The 21740-nt window shown below is 40.2% G+C and overlaps 2 protein-coding genes across 11 annotated transcripts in view; one reads left to right on the forward strand and one right to left on the reverse strand.

Moving 5' to 3' along the window:
* Positions 1 to 21740, forward strand: part of LOC110989205 (cell adhesion molecule 3-like) — a 161793-nt gene that overhangs the window by 94547 nt on the left and 45506 nt on the right. The window lies entirely within an intron of this gene.
* On the reverse strand, positions 696 to 20696 carry LOC147797904 (uncharacterized). 2 transcript variants are annotated; one of them, XM_087142306.1, is made up of 16 exons: positions 20453 to 20696; positions 18576 to 18884; positions 17351 to 17671; positions 16682 to 16918; positions 15449 to 15605; positions 15131 to 15219; positions 6607 to 6763; positions 6289 to 6377; positions 5603 to 5821; positions 5126 to 5236; positions 4336 to 4523; positions 3601 to 3723; positions 3294 to 3405; positions 3043 to 3139; positions 1953 to 2052; positions 696 to 1647 (listed from the first exon to the last, which is right to left on the reverse strand). In XM_087142306.1, exons 1-16 carry the CDS (start codon positions 20514 to 20516, stop codon positions 1570 to 1572), a joined length of 2451 nt encoding a protein of 816 aa, XP_086998432.1. In that variant the 5' UTR covers positions 20517 to 20696; the 3' UTR covers positions 696 to 1569. The 2 variants fall into 2 exon arrangements, with proteins under 2 accessions (XP_086998432.1, XP_086998433.1); XM_087142307.1 differs by lacking the exons at positions 696 to 1647; positions 1953 to 2052; positions 3043 to 3139; ... (5 more) ...; positions 6289 to 6377; positions 6607 to 6763 and adding exons at positions 9726 to 10681; positions 10985 to 11084; positions 11758 to 11854; ... (3 more) ...; positions 13831 to 13941; positions 14307 to 14525.

Here is a 21740-nt window from a genome sequence, read left to right on the forward strand (position 1 = left end):
GGCTAGGATTCTTGAAAATGCTGACAGCGTTTTGAGAAGATAAAAGCAGAAGTCATTAGATCAATCTTTCACCCGTACAGCTAACCCTAAAAGAGTAACAAAAGAACCAGTCCCCGAATTCTGCAAGCTGAGCCTTTAAGAGTGTTTAAAAAATTATTCTTAGAGGTCAATTTAACAAAACTTCTGTAAAAAAAAATAAATAAACACACCATTCTCGCACAGCGTCCATTGTTTCGACACGTTTGCAAAAAGCATGTAATTTCCCCACTGTCGTGCTCGACGCCAGCAGGCCAGCGCGCATTGCCATTAACTTCAAATGACAAAATCGCGACAATAGTAGATCAGATTGAATTGAAACTTTAGTTTTATCCTAATATGGAGTGCATTTGGACAAAACCGAAGCTACTTCAAGCATTGGAGGGCCAAGTTCTTTGGGCGGAACCCCCCCCAAACGATTGTCCAAAAGCGACCTATAAAAAAAAAACTTGCACAAAGAGGCGGTTTAGGCAAAGCCCATTCACAGACCCGAAAAATCTCTCTTCATATGGCTACGCTTGCGAGGCATTGTTTGTGTCCGATTCTACCCAAATAAATTGAAAGTCTTCCTTGTAAATGTGTGGCTGTAAGAATCTTATTACTGGATGGGACAATCAGTACAAACGCGTTGTCTATATGAGGAGAAAAGTGGGCCTCTCTTTTACGTAGCTCTGAAACTTTTTAATTAAAACAACACAAATAACAGTGTAGTGCAATTTACAAACAATTTTTGTGAGGTCTCTACTTTCTGATCTTCAAAGACACGTATTACTCATGAAAGCTGACTACAGTGGACTAAACACATCCGGTTTTTCCAAAACCTATGGGTTTTGATGCTTGGTCAAGTACGCGTTCAGACACATTAATGGAATATACGATAAAACAACTGAATTAATGCCTGAGAGATGTTGCATTTTGCGTCAGCTAATGGAGCAGTAAATTAGCCTAATTAACTACCAGTACATCAACGGCTTACCGCGAAGAATAAAACTGCGGATGGTGTAAAATATGTTTTACAAGTACAGAATCTGTTTTGTCCTTAGTGCGTGGATTCCTTTAAACGGGTTCTTTAATCTGATACTTCTTCCTGGCTATAGTGTGTGAAACATAATTATCTAAGGAGAATTGATCGTCACATTATACAGTGATAAGTGTTCAAACAGAAGTTAAACATAGAGGTGCAGACGAAGAGTCAATCCCCAACCCTTTTCATTGCATTCATTGCATTTTTAGCGGCGTCCGTCTAAAGGCTGCAAGTACCCCTAAAAGCATAAACCCTGTAGGGTTCTCATTTTCCGTGTTCTAAGAGTTCAGGACGAAGAAAGCGATTATGGCCTCAACAACGGCACAATACCCCTGTCTGCGTGAATATATTTCAAAAACCACTCTAGAAAACATCTTTGAAACGCCCCTGACACACGAGTAAGCAAGCTAGGCAAAGTAATCATCTCAACAAGGATGTTAAAAGCGACAGACAATGCTTTATTTAACTTGTGAAAAACCGATTTTTGCACAGATAATGACTGTCGAGTTTTACAGTTTCTCGTTGCTGGCGTGGATCACCGTCACTTCGTAGATGCTTTCATTCAGCTTGTTAAAATTGATGTAGTCCTGTTTACACAAAAGAGGAGATGCATATGAAAATTACGTCAGCAAAATACTTGATATCACTCTGTTGTCCAATAACGTCGGCTCTCTTCAGTTTGAATGATGTGCACGAGCTTAAAAAAACAAAAACAAGCACTAAACATTCTCTTTTTAGTTATAAAGTTTCCTGACAGTTACTGGAGACAAAGTTTGCCAAATACCAAGCATATCCCGTCTTCTTTAAGTACCCATATCTTTTATGTCTTTTCAATCCACCCTTTTCTCCAAGCGTCTTCCTTAGTTTAGTTATCAACATAACCGTTGCTAACCTTGTCTTCTGACAGCATGTCATTAAGTTGTTGGTAGAGACTCTGGAAGGCAGGTCGGTCCTGAGGAATCCTCTGCCAACACCTGCACATCATGGCGTACCTGAAACAGTATTATTGAAAGTTTATAAGTTTACAAATGCACAACACTTACATTCTGTGAATTGCACTTAAAGAAGTCCTCTTTTCAACAGGCGTTTTCCACATTTCTTGTTCTTAGACTATTTAATCTCGAAGGCGTCATATTTACAGGATAACCGTAACTACACTTCAAGGTAGGACCTATGAATGGGGCATAATATTACATCTAGCCTATACTTGTTCTTGTGTGCAAACAGTTGTGTAAGGGCATAGGAATGAGACAGCAAGTGAGCCTGTAGCACTTTTTTTCACTGAAGGGAGGCACTGTTCCACAGAAAGTTAATGCACATAACATTGTTGTTGTCGTTTAATGTACTTCAATAACCAGAATGAAAATTCATTACTGCTGTGGCACAAGGAGTACGGGCAGGTGGTACGCGCGAGTTACATTCCTCTTCGATCAATGGGTACTTTCGATTAGCTTACACGTGTAAGTCAGACTTACACGATAGCGTTCGTTTAGCCACTACGTGATCCTCGTGCCTGCCCTCGTGTCTGCCACTACTACCCCGGCTGGCGAGCGGGTCTCTGGAGGCTGCCCGAGTGTAATGACGTCACGGATGGACTGTTAGTGCATGGACGTACATGATGGAACGTGGCGGTGACTTGACTTTTTTCCCAGAATGCCTTGGCGATTGCACTGCACCCTCATTTCGAGGCTTCCCTTGCGTGTAACACTGGTGTGTTCAGGGAACATAATCGAACGCACACACTGTGGTTTTTCGATTCGCCAAAATGCACGCGCGCGTCAAACTGAAGAATGTCCGTTTGGATACGGTACCACCGCAGTTATCGTGTCCAGTCGGATTAGTCAATCTTTGATGTCAGTTTAACTTTTCGGCCAATCAGCACGAACCAGTGGACCAACAGTTGTCACCAGCATACATTATACAAGTTTCGAGCAGACCGGGTCTCTGCGGGACTTCTTTATGCCAATGACGAAGATACTTACAGCTCTTTCTTGCAGTGCTGGGGTTTGGGCATACGATAGCCCTGCTGCAGTTGGCTCACCATCGTCTTGGCTTTCATCATCGGATACGGTCTGGCACCTTTCCCACATAAGAGAGATTACTATATTGCTAATATTTACCATTCTTGTTCATAAAACTCATGACCTTAGTCAGTGTTACGTTGTTATTTTCATCGAAAAGGAAGTCCAGAAAACTGTTCAACGTAAACTTTGGAAGTTAACTTTTCACTCACCAAGTGTAACGATCTCCCATAGCAGAACCCCAAAAGACCATACGTCACTCTCTGTTGTGTACACGTCATCAAGTAGGGATTCCAATGCCATCCACCGCATGGGGATTGGACCCTAAAACGAATGTGGTAATTATTTTTAAGCAAAATCATATAATTTTAGTTTCTCAGTTGGATTTTTGAGTAGAAATTTTTCATTGTATACTGATGTGATACACAAATCGAAAAAAAATCGGAGGCACTTTTTAGTTTCCAAGGAAACGAGTTACATTAGACCATCGTCAAGAAAAGTGTGGTTTTCGTGGAGTACCTGTGATTCTCGTTGGTAGATGCGGATGTTCATGACATCACGGGCCATTCCAAAGTCAGACACCTTACAGACCAAGTCCTCGCCCACCAGCACATTACGGGCAGCCAGGTCACGATGCACGCACTGAATGGCAAATGGAAAGCGAAGCCCATTTTCGCCTAAATAAGAATGTGTCTCAAACGAAACTTCCCTGGGTTGACAACGGTAAATTAAACGTTAATGTGCTTTCCTTGGGAGTCTTTTTTAGAGAATTGTTGCAGAAATTGTGTGAAAAATAGCAGTGTAATCTCTATGAGATTACAAAATTGCATCCCTTTCATCAGAATTGAGAGGGATTGGTGTTAAAATTGTGTCAACATTTGCTCACTGTATTTATAATGTGACACAGATTTCCTCAGTGATTGAATCGCTCAATTTGCACTTTACATGAAACGACTAATCACCTACTAAAAGACTCTGCTGCAGCAAAACATACAAAATCTGGCATTTTTAGTGTAGAAGTATAGCTTTTACAGCTTTAGATAACATAATTGGCCTTGAAAATGCAATTTCAAGGCTTGACAAAAAAATTTAACAGGCATCGAAATGACTTTGAAAAGGCACAACAGACGTTAAAATTCAGGCTGAACGGGGCTCAAAAGAAAAAACACACAAAGTGCATTTAAATATACATTGCCCGTTAAGTTGTTTTAGACATGAAAATATATCTGGCTTTGTTTTGAACGAACACATTACCTTTTGTGATGACAAGAAGGCCATTCCGTTTGCTACATCCCTGGCAAATTTGACCAAGATCTGAGACAGAGATTTGCTCAAGCTGGTTGGGTTGGAGTAACCACCACCTTGGTCCTTTTCTCGGTACCCCAACAAGACTTTCTTGAGGTCACCCTTGGCAAGGTATTCGACGATGATATAAACGGGATCTAGTCGCAAAAGAGGACGGAAATTGGCATTGTTTTTAATTTCTCTCGTGTGGATTAAGCACTTTAGTGGTAAAGTCTCGTGTACAGTTAAGCAACGATTAGTTTTAGATCTTAAATTTGCCGTTACCTCAAGTTCTGATTGCTAAAACATGTTTGTATAGAAATTGCAAGGGACTCTTGTCTTAATACAGCAGATTTTAACTCGTGTCGTGTGTAGGGGTTGTCCATGACGGAGGCCTACATGGAGGGGAATAGCTGCTTTGCCAGTTGTATTACGTACATCTTAAATACGTTTCACGAAAACAGAACAAATTAATTTCCTCTAGCTCAAATGGAATAAAACAAATGCATTTTTGTTCATCCCAAATTCTTAGAACACGCACAAAAAACATTCTCTATAATAACCCTCGCCATTTGGATCTTACCATTGCCAGCACCACCATTCTCCTAAGTCAAAGGGGCATGCGTATGGGTAGGTGGGTTGGAGCCACTGCATGCCCCATACGTGCGGGAGCAGCTGGGGTCGAAAAAGTCAGCACTTTACACCTGTGTACTCTATTTATGGCCTCACAGACAACAAAGTGATAAATGTTGTATGTAACCTGATTCTGTACAGTGCCCCAGCAGCTTGACAACATTGGGATGAGAACCAACTGTCTTCATTAACTTCAACTCGGACAGTAGCTCCATCTTGGCCTGTCCGTCAGCACCCTCTATAAACAAGTACAAATGAAATTTTTGATTGTAAATTTCTGTTGTAATTAGATAAATTGCACGAAAATCAGTCCGGTGATTGGCTGTTTACATTTATTGTTTGAGTTGCGATAGTTCCTGAGGAAATTTTCATTTCTGAAATTTCAGATCAAAAGAAACAGTAAACTTTGGTTACCTAGCATATCAATTATAACTTGATAACTTAAAATTGAAATCCGACCGCCAATACTAATCTGTCTGTGATTTATTTACCCGATCAACCAAAATAGAAAATGTAAAAATAAACCGAGAAAAGTGAAACGACTGTTAATTTCAGCACAGAACATGAACTGATGCAGTTTTGTTAAGTATTATTCTTTTTTTACCTTTGACGGTTTTCATGACAACCTTGGTCCGCTTCCCAGCTTCCTCGATCCCAAGGGCCGTACCAAGAAGGACTTTACCGAAAGCACCTTGCCCAAGTTCCATTTCAATATCCAAGAGATCTCGCGAGAATGAGAGATCGGGGCCTACATTGCCATACATCGTTGTCGACGTGGGGCGGGCTGCAGCACTGTCGTCCTGAATACTTTCGTAAACCACAGCTAGAAATGCAAGGGACGAGACTTATTAGAGCATGCATGAAATTGAAACAAGTCTTTCTTAAGTAAGTGATGTCTCATAACTTCGTGGACCATTTGCACAAAAAAATGGCTCAGCTTGAAATTGTTTTCACAAGAAAGTAATATCTGACAGAATCACTGGAATATTATAAACTCTAATGGATAATTTCTATCCATGCAATCAAAACGATAGATTCATCCAGAGACAGTGTCTATGGAACAACACACTCTACTTCATTCGTCGCAAAATACTGAAAACCAATCACTTTTTAATTGTCACATAGAGCGATTGCACGCTTTTACGTTGACTGTAAAATTTGTAAGACAAACAATTTGAAACTTCACAGCAATGAAATCTGTTACCATTGCTAGCTAATTTAGGATGACAATTTTCCTCATACAAAACAGCAGATATACTGAAATCCTTTCTAACATTTCAAATCACTTGCCATTATGCCGATCGTCTGAGGTAACATCCAGGTCAGTCCATAATCTGTGTGACTCAGTGTTGTGTTGACGGTCAGGCATGCTGTAGCCTCTGCAAATTAAAAAAAACAGTCAGGCCCAAGATCTGCAGCCCGTTAGCTCAAGCTTTCTTACTTTGATTCTTTTATATTTACAAGCAAGATCTTTCACAAATGTCTCCAAGAAGCCTCATAGTGGCACACCCTCAAGTAATGCAATGGCTCTGTCTAACAGCAAAGTGCAACGCAAACTACGCCGGGGTGAGACAAAAGAGGGTGCACAAGAGCAGATCAATATCTTACTCATCATCTCTTGCATTTTTTGGCTGTCCGCGGACGCGTCTATGTTGTTCATTTCGCTTCCTCATCAGACAGAAAATGATCAATCCGCAGATGATGCCTCCAAGAATGAAGGCCGCCACCACTGCTCCAACAACTGCACCAATGGAAGGGTTGGCAACTGTGAGGTGCAAGACGTTATCATAATATTAAACTCTGTTACAGATCAAGATATTGATATTTCAAACACTCTTATAACTTGTGACGCCATACCTTGCCCCCCCAAAAAATTATCAGAAATGTCTGCTGGTAAGTTAACACAAGTCGTCAAAATCACCGTAAAATTTCAACAGCATTTGATGTCACTGAGAAGTTAGATAATGCTTATCCTTATTGTGGTTCTGAGGTTGCATTCAGCCAACTCTCACTCCCTGGATTACACAGTGATAATGCCCAAACTAACTCCAAATCATCAGTTGTTATACTCAGCAATACCCAGCAAGCCCAGACTAACCTAAAGCGACTGGGTTCTCTACTCCAAGTTCTTCAGTGGCAAATGTGCACACCCTAAATCTGAACGAACTTAAAAAAATACTTTATCTTTATTTTCTAACTTTGGTTGGCGAGCGCCCGCCTTTCACAGTGCAAAGCCATAGCTCTGGCAAACACAAACACAGAAATAGTCATTCAGTAGATTTTGTGACATTCTACAAAACTATTGGGCGTACGTGTGAACCGTTACGCGTTGTCGTCCATACTGTTCTGTTTGTTTAAAGGGTTAAATCCATGCGGCGTTGTTCAAAACAAAAATACAATGCTGTGATATAGGAAGAAACGTACTTTGATGGAATCAGAACCATACCCATGGCAATACCTATAAATTCAAATTTGCGAACTCAGTGCAGCAAATTTTAACCCACTACGTACTGCAACTTCTACATCTGAAGGACATTACGTAATATTTTACCTGTTGTCATCATCGGCGATGTTACGGGATGTATGCTCGTTGGTGCCGTCGTCTCAGGTTGTATAACCATTTGAATATAATGCAGGCATACTCACTTTTAGCAATAGAGTAACGATTTTCTTAGAAATCTTACAAAATTTCGCCATTTTATCCAAGAACAGTTCAGTATTCAGCAATGTTTATACAAAATTCATTGTTACAATTTAACCAAGACGTGTAACATAAAATTATTGCCATAATTGATAAATCAAGTCATACGGTGATGCCATGTCCGCTTCACAAGCACCTACCTGGGCAAAGTGGTTCTTCAAGTTCCTTGCTTCCTAGTACACGGCTGCTATTTGAGTGCACTGAACATCTGCCCTAGCCACCATTTTAATTCTACTGCAAAGTGCAATCCCGACTTCAATGCACAAAAGCATAAAATCCGTTCAACAAGGAAGTAAAAAGCAGATATTTTTGGTTCAATGGAGTTCCAGTGAACCTTGTCCCTGTGCAATTCATGCTTCCTGCGTTGTTATGGTGTGAAAGGAGTTGCCAAGACTATGTTCACACGTTGTTGTACACAGTACAGTGCAACACGGGCATAAAGGCAATTTTCTCATGCGTCATGACCCATATGCAGTTTTCGAAAATTTATGAGTGCAAAAGGTTAATAATGTAAAAGGTTAATAGTGTTTGTATATTGTAACCAGCACTGAAAACATAACAGGGTTGTAGAACTCCAAATATACCGCAAGAATGAAATGTACGGAAAATTTATCACAAATAGAGTGGATATTGTTAAGCCCATATTTTTTATGGCAACCATGCAAAACCCAAGTGAAAACTCGGTGATCTGAGGTCCATTGTATAAATTTCACAAAATGTATCTTATTGTCACAATGTATTGTGCGATACTAAGACATAACGCGAGAGATAAACCTTATTCACAGGGAACCAAAAGCTTATGTTTCCAGTGTCTTTTCTATTCCTAGGTTGGTGCCAAACTATTTTGAGTTCCATGCCTCAATTCATGTTTTGTAAGTTAGGTTTAAATCATTTTGATGCAACTAAAACGCAGGTTTTATATTATTAATCCAATTAAATGACACTAATTTGTAGGGAACCCTTACGTATTGTTTTGATTTTTATTCTCAGGTTCCCAAAATTATAAGAGTCAGCTTAGCTTTCAGTTCAGCATGGCCGATTTACTATTCGGGCCATTTGTCCCATGACTGATAATCATACATTTACATGAACGAATGGATAACGAGCACATTACCGTTCCTTCAGCTTACAGTTCAAAATTAAAAGAACGGCATTGTTGCCGATTGTGTAATCCCCTCCTTCGTAACTTGTTCTCTCGTTTCTCCTGGTCATGTGATTTTACGTACCTGGCCCTTGCATCGCGACGTTATTAAAGAGTAGATTGATCAATCACAGTGGCGTATCAAGCAAGGATTTTTTTCTTTATAGTTTCTTGTTTATGGCTAGCTTTGAAAAGCAGTAATACTAAGTTTCTTTGGAGTAAGGATTCTTGAAAATGCTGACAGCGTTTTGAGAAGATAAAAGCAGAAGTCATTAGATCAATCTTTCACCCGTACAGCTAACCATAACAGAGCAACAAAAGAACTAGTCCCCGAATTTTACAAGCTGAGCCTTTAAGAGTGTTTAACTAATTATTCTTCGAGGTCAATTTAACAAAACTTCTTAAAAAAAAACTAAACACACCATTCTCGCGCAGCACCCATTGTTTCGACACGTCAGCAAAAAGCATGTAATTTCCCCACTGTCGTGCTCGACGCCAGCAGGCCAGCGCGCATTGCCATTAACTTCAAATGACAATATCGAGACAATAGTAGATCAGATTGAATTGAAACTTTAGTTTTATCCTAATATGGAGTGCATTTGGACAAAACCGAAGCAACTTCAAGCATTGGAGGGCCAAGTTCTTGGGGCGGAATCCCCCCGAACGATTGTCCAAAATTAAAGCGACCTTCATTGTTTGGGCAAAGCCCATTCACAGACCCGAAAAATCTCTCTTTATATGGCTACGCTTCCGAGGCATTGTTTGTGTCCGATTCTACCCAAATAAATTGAAAGTCTTCCTTGTATATGTGTGTCTGTAAGAATCTTATTACTGGATGGGACAATCAGTACAAACGCGTTGTCTATATGAGGAGAAAAGTGGGCCTCTCTTTTACGTAGCTCTGAAACTTTTTAATTTAAACAACACAAATAACAGTGTAGTGCAATTTACACACAATTTTTGTGAGGTTTCTACTTTCTGATCTTCAAAGACACGTATTACTCATGAAAGCTGACTACAGTGGACTAAACACATCCGGTTTTTCCAAAACCTATGGGTTTTGATGCTTGGTCAAGTACGCGTTCAGACACATTAATGGAATATACGATAAAACAACTGAATTAATGCCTGAGAGATGTTGCATTTTGCGTCAGCTAATGGAGCAGTAAATTAGCCTAATTAACTACCAGTACATCAACGGCTTACCGTGAAGAATAAAACTGCGAATGGTGTAAAATATGTTTTAAAGGTGCAAAATCTGTTTTGTCCTTAGTGCGTGGATTCCTTTAAACGGGTTCTTTAATCTGATACTTCTTCCTGGCTATAGTGTGTGAAACATAATTATCTAAGGAGAATTGATCGTCACATTATACAGTGATAAGTGTTCAAACAGAAGTTAAACATAGAGGTGCAGACGAAGAGTCAATCCCCAACCCTTTTCATTGCATTCATTGCATTTTTAGCGGCGTCCGTCTAAAGGCTGCAAGTACCCCTAAAAGCATAAACCCTGTAGGGTTCTCATTTTCCGTGTTCTAAGAGTTCAGGACGAAGAAAGCGATTATGGCCTCAACAACGGCAACAATACCCCTGTCTGCGTGAATATATTTCAAAACCACTCTAGAAAACATCTTTGAAACGCCCCTGACACACGAGTAAGCAAGCTAGGCAAAGTAATCATCTCAACAAGGATGTTAAAAGCGACAGACAATGCTTTATTTAACCTGTGAAAGACCGATTTTTGCACAGATAATGACTGTCGAGTTTTACAGTTTCTCGTTGCTGGCATGGATCACCGTCACTTCGTAGATGCTTTCATCCAGCTTGTTAAAAGTGATGTAGTCCTGTTTACACAAAAGAGGAGATGCATATGAAAATTACGTCACCAAAATACTTGATATCACTCTGTTGTCCAATAACGTCGGCTCTCTACAGTTTGAATGATGTGCACGAGCTTAAAAAACAAAAACAAGCACTAAACATTCTCTTTTTAGAAATAAAGTTTCCTGACAGTTACTGGAGACAAAGTCTGCCAAATACCAAGCATATCCCGTCTTCTTTAAGTACCATATCTTTGATGTCTTTTCAATCCACCCTTTTCTCCAAGCATGTTCCTTAGTTTAGTTACCAACATAACCGTTGCTAACCTTGTCTTCTGACAGCATGTCATTCAGTTGTTGGTAGAGACTCTGGAAGGTAGGTCGGTCCTGAGGAATCTTCTGCCAGCAGCTGCACATCATGGCGTACCTGAAACAGTATTGAAAGATTATTAGTTTACAAATACACAACACTAGCATTCTGTAAATTGCACTTAAAGAAGTCCTCTTTTCAACAGGCGTTTTCCACATTTCTTGTTCTTAGACTATTTAATCTCGAAGGCGTCATATTTACAGAATAACCGTAACTACACTTCAAGGTAGGACCTATGAATGGGGCATAATATTACATCTAGCCTATACTTGTTCTTGTGTGCAAATAGTTATGTAAGGACATACAAAGGAGACAGCAAGTGAGCCTATAGCATTTTTTTCACTGAGGGAGCAGCGTTCCACAGAAAGTTAATGCACTTAACATTTTTGTTGTCGTTTAATGTACTTCAATAACCAGAATGAAAATTCATTACTGCTGTGGTTTAAGGAGTACGGACAGGTGGTACGCGCGAGTACATTCCTCTTCGACCAATGTGGTGCTTCGATTCGTCAAATGCACGCGCGCGTCAAACTGAAGAATGTTCGTTTGAATGCGGTACCACCGCAGATATCGTGTCCAATTGGATTAGTCAATCTTAGATGCCAGTTTAACGCTTTGGCCAATCAGCATGAACCAGTGGACCAAAAGTTGTCACCAGCATACATTACACAAGTTTCGAGCAGACCGGGTCTCTGCGGGACTTCTTTATGCCAATGACAAAGATACTTACAGCTCTTTCTTGCAGTGCTGGGGTTTGGGCATACGATAGCCCTGCTGCAGTTGGCTCACCATCGTCTTGGCTTTCATCATCGGATACGGTCTGGCACCTTTCCCAAATAAGAGAGATTACTATATTGCTAATATTTACCATTCTTGTTCATAAAACTCATGACCCTAGTCAGTGTTACGTTGTTATTTTCATCGAAAAGGAAGTCCAGAAAACTGTTCAGCGTAAAATTTGGAAGTTAACTTTTCACTCACCAAGTGTAACGATCTCCCATAGCAGAACCCCAAAAGACCATACGTCACTCTCTGTTGTGTACACGTCATCAAGTAGGGATTCCAATGCCATCCACCGCATGGGGATTGGACCCTAAAACGAATGTGGTAATTATTTTTAAGCAAAATCATATAATTTTAGTTTCTCAGTTGGATTTTTGAGTAGAAATTTTTCATTGTATACTGATGTGATACACAAATCGAAAAAAAATCGGAGGCACTTTTTAGTTTCCAAGGAAACGAGTTACATTAGAACATCGTCAAGAAAAGTGTGATTTTCGTGGAGTACCTGCGATTCTCGTTGGTAGATGCGGATGTTCATGACATCACGGGCCATTCCAAAGTCAGACACTTTACAGACCAAGTCCTCGCCCACCAGCACGTTACGGGCAGCTAGGTCACGATGCACGCACTGAATGGCAAATGGAAAGCGAAGCCCATTTTCGCCTAAATAAGAATGTGTCTCAAACGAAACTTCCCTGGGTTGACAACGGTAAATTAAACGTTAATGTGCTTTCCTTGGGAGTCTTTTTTAGAGAATTTTTTTCAGAAATTGCGTGAAAAATAGCAGTGTAATCTCTATGAGATTACAAAATTGCATCCCTTTCATCAGAATTGAGAGGGATTGATGTTAAAATTGTGTCAACATTTGCTCACTGTATTTATAATGTGACACAGATTTCCTCAGTGATTCAATCGCTCAATTTGCACTTTACATGAAACGACTAATCACCAACTAAAAAACTCTGCTGCAGCAAAACATACAAAATCTGGCATTTTTAGTGTAGAAGTATAGCGTTTACAGCTTGAGATAACATAATTGGCCTTGAAAATGCAATTTCAAGGCTTGACAAAAAAAATTAACAGGCATCGAAATGACTTTGAAAAGGCACAACAGACGTTAAAATTCAGGCTGAACGGGGCTCAAAAGAAAAAAAACATACAAAGTGCATATAAATATACATTGCCCGTTAAGTTGTTTTAGACATGAAAATATATCTGGCTTTGTTTTGAACGAATATGTTACCTTTTGTGATGACAAGAAGGCCATTCCGTTTGCTACATCCCTGGCAAATTTGACTAAGGTCTGAGACAGAGATTTGCTCAAGCTGGTTGGGTTGGAATAACCTCCACCTTGGTCCTTGTCTCGGTACCCCAACAAGACTTTCTTGAGGTCACCCTTGGCAAGGTATTCGACGATGATATAAACGGGATCTAGTCGCGAAATAGGATGGAAATTGGCATTGTTTTTAATTTCTCTCGTGTGGATTAAGCACTTTAGTGGTAAAGTCTCGCGTACAGTTAAGCAACGATTAGTTTTAGATCTTAAATTTGCCGTTACCTCAAGTTCTGATTGCTTAAAGACGTTTGTATAGAAATTATCATGGATTCTTGTCTTAATACGGCAGATTTTAACTCGTGTGTAGGGGCTGTCCATGACTGAGGCCTACATGGAGGGGAATAGCTGCTTTGCTAGTTGTATTGCGTACATCTTAATTACGTTTTGCGAAAACAGAACAAATTAATTTCCTTTTGCTCAAATGGAATAAAACAAATGCATTTTTGTTCATCTCAAATTCTTAAAGCACGCACAAAAAACATTCTCTATAATAACCTTCGCCATTTGGATCTTACCATTGCCAGCACCACCATTCTCCTAAGTCAAAGGAGAATGCGTATGGGTAGGTGGGTTGGAGCCACTGCATGCCAGGGAGTAGCTGGGGTCGAAAAATGTCAGCACTTTACACCTGTGTACTCTATACATGGCCTCATAGACAACAAAGTGATAAATGTTGTATGTAACCTGATTCTGTACAGTGTCCCAGCAGCTTGACAACATTGGGATGAGAACCAACTGTCTTCATTAACTTCAACTCGGACAGTAGCTCCATCTTGGCCTGTCCGTCAGCACCCTCTATAAACAAGTACAAATGAAAATTTTGATTGTAAATTTCTGTTGTAATTGGATAAATTGCACGAAAATCAGTCCAGTGATTGGCTGTTTACATTTATTGTTTCAGTTGTGATAGTTCCTGAGGAAGTTTTCATTTCTGAATTTTCAGATCAAAAGAAACAGTAAACTTTGGTTACCTAGCATATCAATTATAACTTGATAACTTAAAATTGAAATCCGACCGCCAATACTAATCTGTCCGTGATTTATTTACCCGATCAACCAAAATAGAAAATGTAAAAATAAACCGAGAAAAGTGAAACGAATGTTAATTTCAGCACAGAACATGAACTGATGCAGTTTTGTTAAGTATTATTCTTTTTTACCTTTGACGGTTTTCATGGCAACCTTGGTCCGCTTCCCAGCTTCCTCGATCCCAAGGGCCGTACCAAGAAGGACTTTGCCGAAAGCACCTTGCCCAAGTTCCATTTCAATATCCAAGAGATCTCGCGAGAATGAGAGATCGGGGCCTACATTGCCATACATTGTTGTCGACGTGGGGCGGGCTGCAGCACTGTCGTCCTGAATACTTTCATAAACCACAGCTAGAAATGCAACGGGCGAGACTTATTAGAGCATGCATGAAATTGAAACAAGTCTTTGCTAAGTGTGATGTCTCATAAATTCGTGGGGAAGGACCATTTGCACAAAAATGGCTCAGCTTGAAATTGTTTTCACAAGAAAGTAATATCTGACAGAATCAAGATTGTACGTCAAAAATACCCAAACAAATCACTGTCATCGTACTAGGGTGTTCACATTAACTATTATTTATTGGTGTGTGAGATTTTTCCTTGAGGAATGTGTTCATGATTCTTTCGTGTTTTTGAGGATTAACTATGGAATATTATAGACTCTAATGAATAATTTCTATTCATGCAATCAAAACGATAGATTCATCCAGAGACAGTATCTATGGAACCACACACTCTACTTCATTCGTCGCAAAATACTGAAAATCGATCACTTTTTAATTGTCACACAGTGCGATTGCACGCTTTTACGTTGACTGTAAAATTTGTATGACAAACAAGTTGAAACTTCACATCAATGAAATCTGTTACCATTGCTAGCTAAGTTAGGATGACAATTTTCCTCATACAAAACAGCAGATATACTGAAATCCTTTCTAACATTTCAAATCACTTGCCATTATGCCGATCGTCTGAGGTAACATCCAGGTCAGTCCATAATCTGTGTGACTCAGTGTTGTGTTGACGGTCAGGCATGCTGTAGCCTCTGCAAATTAAAAAAAACAGTCAGGCCCAAGATCTGCAGCCCGTTAGCTCAAGCTTTCTTACTTTGATTCTTTTATATTTACAAGCAAGATCTTTCACAAATGTCTCCAAGAAGCCTCATAGTGGCACACCCTCAAGTAATGCAATGGCTCTGTCTAACAGCAAAGTGTAACGCAAACTACGCTGGGGTGAGACAAAAGATGGAGCACAAGAGCAGATCAATATCTTACTCATCATCTCTTGCATTTTTTGGCTGTCCGCGGACGCGTGTATGTTGTTCATTTCGCTTCCTCATCAGACAGAAAATGATCAATCCGCAGATGATGCCTCCAAGAATGAAGGCCGCCACCACTGCTCCAACAACTGCACCAATGGAAGGGTTGGCAACTGTGAGGTGCAAGACGTTATCATAATATTAAACTCTGTTACAGATCAAGATATTGATATTTCAAACACTCTTATAACTTGTGACGCCATACCTTGCCCCCCCAAAAAATTATCAGAAATGTCTGGTGGTAAGTTAACACAAGTCGTCAAAATCACCGTAAAATTTCAACAGCATTTGATGTCACTGAGAAGTTAGATAATGCTTATCCTTATTGTGGTTCTGAGGCTGCATTCAGCCAACTCTCACTCCCTGAATTACACAGTGATAATGCCCAAACTAACTCCAAATCATCAGTTGTTATACTCAGCAATACCCAGCAAGCCCAGACTAACCTAAAGCGACTGGGTTCTCTACTCCAAGTTCTTCAGTGGCAAATGTGCACACCCTAAATCTGAACGAACTTAAAAAAATACTTTATCTTTATTTTCTAACTTTGGTTGGCGAGCGCCCGCCTTTCACAGTGCAAAGCCATAGCTCTGGCAAACACAAACACAGAAATAGTCATTCAGTAGATTTTGTGACATTCTACAAAACTATTGGGCGTACGTGTGAACCGTTACGCGTTGTCGTCCATACTGTTCTGTTTGTTTAAAGGGTTAAATCCATGCGGCGTTGTTCAAAACAAAAATACAATGCTGTGATATAGGAAGAAACGTACTTTGATGGAATCAGAACCATACCCATGGCAATACCTATAAATTCAAATTTGCGAACTCAGTGCAGCAAATTTTAACCCACTACGTACTGCAACTTCTACATCTGAAGGACATTACGTAATATTTTACCTGTTGTCATCATCGGCGATGTTACGGGATGTATGCTCGTTGGTGCCGTCGTCTCAGGTTGTATAACCATTTGAATATAATGCAGGCATACTCACTTTTAGCAATAGAGTAACGATTTTCTTAGAAATCTTACAAAATTTCGCCATTTTATCCAAGAACAGTTCAGTATTCAGCAATGTTTATACAAAATTCATTGTTACAATTTAACCAAGACGTGTAACATAAAATTATTGCCATAATTGATAAATCAAGTCATACGGTGATGCCATGTCCGCTTCACAAGCACCTACCTGGGCAAAGTGGTTCTTCAAGTTCCTTGCTTCCTGTCCCAACGGAATTAGTGACGCTGCAGCTGACTGGTGTGCAGTAATTCTTGTCCACATCAAATGCCAAAGTTTTACCAGTCGGCAAGCTGGGCTTGGTGCCATTCAGAATGATGTAATACTCGATGTTAGTGATAGGATTAGCATCTGCTTCACAAGTGATCATTCCATTTCTGTAAGTCAGGGACGTCACCACTGGGGCAACTGTAAAATACAAAAGATACATGCACATGAAGTTTTTCAGTTTTCAGGTTGCTGAGATGCAGCATACACATGATTCATTGTACAGATGAGGGAATATTTTGGACAGCTGTACATGACTATGTAATACTCAAGTGGCATCAGCTTCACAAGAGATGACTCCATCCCTAGTTTATGAGGGATGTCTCAACTGAGGCAACTTTTCGACAAAAACGACACCGTGAACGTTTTTCAAGTGTTCCCAGTCATAGCAATGCACATACATTATTATAAACGTGAAGGACACCTTTTTGGACAGCTACTTGTAGCAACATAGATCCGAGATCAAATGTATGACATGCAAAGATTCAAACGAGTGGATTTGTTCATGTAGGTATAATTGCTGTACACCAAAATCTGTTCATAGGATTCTGTCAACAAAGCAAAATTACTTACAGTAAACATTTAATGTGATAAATTGGGACTGTGAACTGATGTGTCCAACTGTCCGACATTCTATCCGCCTCTGATCATCAGCTCTCGTTGGAATGAACGAGTCAATTGTACTCTGTGTGTCTGTTGCCTCGCCACCTGATGGTATCGTTTCAGTGTCTGGACCGAGAGGTTCGCTGCCTTTGAACCAGTCTATGGTCACCTTAGGTTTGGCTCCCAGCGATGTACAGACGAGGGTGACTGATGTGCCTGCTGTCACTATCACTGTGGCATCAGGAGATTGTGTGGTTCCGTTTACTGCAATGGTCAGACTAGTGGCGGGAACTGAATAAAGGGGAAAAAATCAGGTTAATTGTTTTGCATCAATTTTGGAATGAAGTTAGAATTTACCCCTATTCTCTACATTCTGCTTAATGACACACACGTGTTATAAACCAATTTTTCATCGCTGATGGAGAGTCTTTCTCAATTTTCGGCTCGACAACGTCTTGCCTGGTGCTGAGACTCTGGACAGTAATCAATGTCTCATAAAGTTTAACAGTCGCATATGACATCAAGATTTCAACTGTCCATTGAAAGAATTGAATATAAATAAGTTATACAACTGAATTTAACAAAAGAAATATTTCTTTTTCCAAATAAAATTAACCAGAACCCCATAATTGTGACATTCACCGGAAACAAAAATGAATCCCTAAAGTGCACACCCAAAATCAAAATCAAAGTCCACGCTGGCCGCACAGCAGAAAGTAAAGCGCCGAAAAAGGCGTTTTTTAAATTTTTGTTTGTTTTTTTCATTTAATACAAATGATTACAAATATTAAAATTGCTAAGGAAATCTTAGTCAAAGCCATAAAACGTCAGTTTAGAAAGATTTGGTCTCACTAAAACTGAACGGTTTGCTTCAGAGACCTGTCTAATACGGAAGTGTATAACTGCCAAATAATTAAAAAATCCTCGCCCCTGTCGTGTACGTACATGATAACTATCGTTTACGTACATAAGTCCGCGTTCTCATGTACGTACACGACATTTGTGTAGTTATCGTACGAGAATATCGTTGCGGTAATACGCTTCCGTAGTCTAATCACGAAAGCTCTATTATTGCTTCAGATGGCACCAGCATACTTCCCTAAACGGACATATTTCTACTGATGATGACTGTTTTTAGTAAGTACGTAAGGACGAGGGCAGTTGGTAGTTGCAGCATCCATCCTATAATACCCACCTTGTACCTCCAGTGTTGCCGAACCGTCGGGAGTTCCACCGAACTGGCAGATGTATGTTCCCCTGTCTTCATACTGTGCATTGTTTATGCGGAGATCCATCTGACCAATTGCAGTATCATCACTGACAATCTCAAAATTTGAATATTTGGCTGGTGCATCGGGAAGTATTTGGTCTTTATCAGCAAATGCAGTTGCACCCTCGAGCCACAGAGCCAAACCGGTAATAGGAGATCCAAGCCGACAGATGAGAGTTGCAGTACCACCCTGCTGAACTGTGACGTCACTTGGCACAGTCACACCTACCACAACTGTAAGATAAATGAAGAGCAATGCGCAGACAGAAACGTCACCATTTAATATTTAATTCTGATAATACAATTATTTAGATCGTGTCTTTTACATGCTAATTATTTGAGGTGCATTGTGATGACTTGTAACTTCATGAGACGCAGGAAAAGAAAAGGATTGAAGAGAAAGTTGCGATGATGACAAATCCCCGAGCCATGTGCCCATATCGCAGTATAGAACCTCAAAGTTGACCTCTATGGCGCACTTTTGGAACCTTTGGAAGGGGAAAATAACGTGCAAAGATTTTAGAATTTGTAATATATTTTCGTTCCACATGAAGTAACGCTGATATTTTGTGGGCGTGGCTGCTCGGAGGTTTTAAGAAAGCGCGGGGAGGGGTCTTCCGACCTCTTTGGGGCAGGCCACTTACTAACTATAGGCTATATATAGGATCGTATTCTGGAACAAGCTTTGATCATTGGGTTTAATAAGCGTTTTCGCGACCTGGTTATTCCTCTGCGACGTCATTTCCCGACCGAACGTGATCTAGAACCAATATTGGAGTTCAAAATGGCGGAAGATGAACAGACAATTATTGTTGCCCCTCGGATGAGTGAATCAGAATGAGTGTTGTTACATGCAGAGAATAATATAGTGCCTTCTATAGAACGTACGTGAAAAGAGAGCAGCACGGGGGGAACATGTCGAATATTGAATGAACATGACGTCCATCAACAGTGTCGTCTGCTTCCCTGCGATTGCCTCTGTCAAGTGATGTTTCTACTTCGCTCTAGTGGGCCACCCTTAACATATTCCTGGTTATCGCTTTGACATCACAAACAAGCTCCCAGTCGGGTAGTCAAAGAACCCTCTCTAGGCGTGATTCTTGGAGTGCTTGGCCGCACTTCGAGTCGTGACGTCGTGCAGACATCAGTAATAAAAGGAACTGCCAAAACGGGTGCTTGTTAACCCCAAAAGAGCAAGGGGTCGAATCTGCTCCTCAGCATTTTCTCCAGTATCGTCTAAGAACATTTTCTTCTCTTTCCTAGCCTTTAATAGTAAGGATATTTTGGTCACATCTTACTATCATTTCTGAACACGCCTTTCTCGCATATCGAGCATCTCCCGAAACAGTTTATTCCACACCTTTTCCAATGGAACTTATGAAAAGGTGTGAAATAAGCTTTATTCACAACTTATTTATTTATTTATTTGTATTTCCTACAAACAGAGAAAGTGCAACTTTGATCTTTCGGAGTTATTAATTTCCATGTAACTCGATGTGGTGCCCACCGATTGTCATCCACCTGCAGTGGTACCCGACTGATGACATCTTGTGTACATGGAAATTAATAACTCCGTGTGGAGTATATAAGATATAAAGGGACTGATGAGTATGATAGTATTTAGAAGTTTCACTGTCGTTTTGTTCCCAACATTAAGTTTCTTCGTACTGCGTACAGCATTTATTTCAGTTGGAGGAACAAGTGGATGTACTCAATATATCCCGCCCTGGCGATTTTATACGGAGAGATTTCCACATAGAACTTAAATAGTAGTGTTAAAAGGTACAGACAATATAGGCTACCTGATACACTGAAGATCAGCCACAGACAACAGCGACAGGTCCATTTCATCATGCACAATTCCATTCCAATGTCTGATGTTATTGCACTGCAGTTGGAACTTTATAGCCAGCGTCGCGTCGACAGAGTGCTGAATTCTTTGTGAACTTCACAAAATGAGGTATATTTCAAACAATTCTTAAAAGACCCGGCGAAACATGTTTGCATTCTGAATATGTTCGACAAGGAAGCATTTCTGCCTTTACGTTTCCGGGTTGGAATGAACTTTGTCCTTGCAAATTGATGTCGAAGTTCATACATTATTGTGAAAGTGTGCGCTTGTTATTGCCTGCGGAGGCTGGGTTAATTTATGTATTTTCTGTCTGTTATTTCTTGCTTCACAGATAAATCACGACCCTATCAATTGCAAGCGATCCCAAGAACTATTTGGGTCAGTATTCATATCAAGGGGTTGAAACCGACACTGGGGCCTACTGTTGCCCTCCATTATCACGACAGGAACACTTGAAGGAACTGGAAGAGTCCCTATCCAGAATCCCAAAGACGCTTCTGTAGGCCGATGGTTACTGAGAGATTCTATAACCTCATTGATATCGACTGGACTGCCAATTCCTTACGTACCGGAGGAGGAAATTTAACGTACAGCAAGATCAAGTTAGACTTTATCCTTACCCAAATAGCTGACAAACCTATACCAGAGATAAAACATCCTTCACCTGTGTTTTGTCAGTCACGATCCCTTCTTTGTAGAAAGTTGTGATGTAAAAGCTGGAATAAGTGACCATGATGCTGTTATTATATCCAAGCTGAAATATTGGCTAAAGCAACTAGACCGCCAAAAAGGAAGATTTTCTTCTACCAAAATGCAGACTTTGTTGCCATGGATGAACTTATATCAGCATTTGACGCGAAGTTAACAGAAGACCATGTATAGTATCAACAGATATAAATACATTATGGCTGGATTTACTCGTCAAAGCTATGGGTCCTTCTATTCCTAATCTTCTGGCTATAACCTTGAATTACCAGTGGAAAAACGGAGGCCAACCTCTTCACGAGAGTCAACAGGCTGGGCTATTTCGGTCCTATTTTGCATTGTTTTCTATGGGCGCATAATGGTGCAACCTTGAAGCCTGATAAGGTCACGTCTGAATCACGTGGCTATGGCTTGAAATTGCACACAGCTTTATCAACGTACTGCACTAGCGGCGGCCACAACCACAGACTGATCGTGTGTAATTTCTAGCCGCAGCTAAGTAATTTGGACAAAGCCTAAAATCAAAACTCATT

This window comes from Acanthaster planci, linkage group LG10, assembly GCF_054643075.1.
Source record: "Acanthaster planci isolate LZ-2023a linkage group LG10, COTS_SCS, whole genome shotgun sequence".
Classification (NCBI taxonomy): domain Eukaryota; kingdom Metazoa; phylum Echinodermata; class Asteroidea; order Valvatida; family Acanthasteridae; genus Acanthaster; species Acanthaster planci.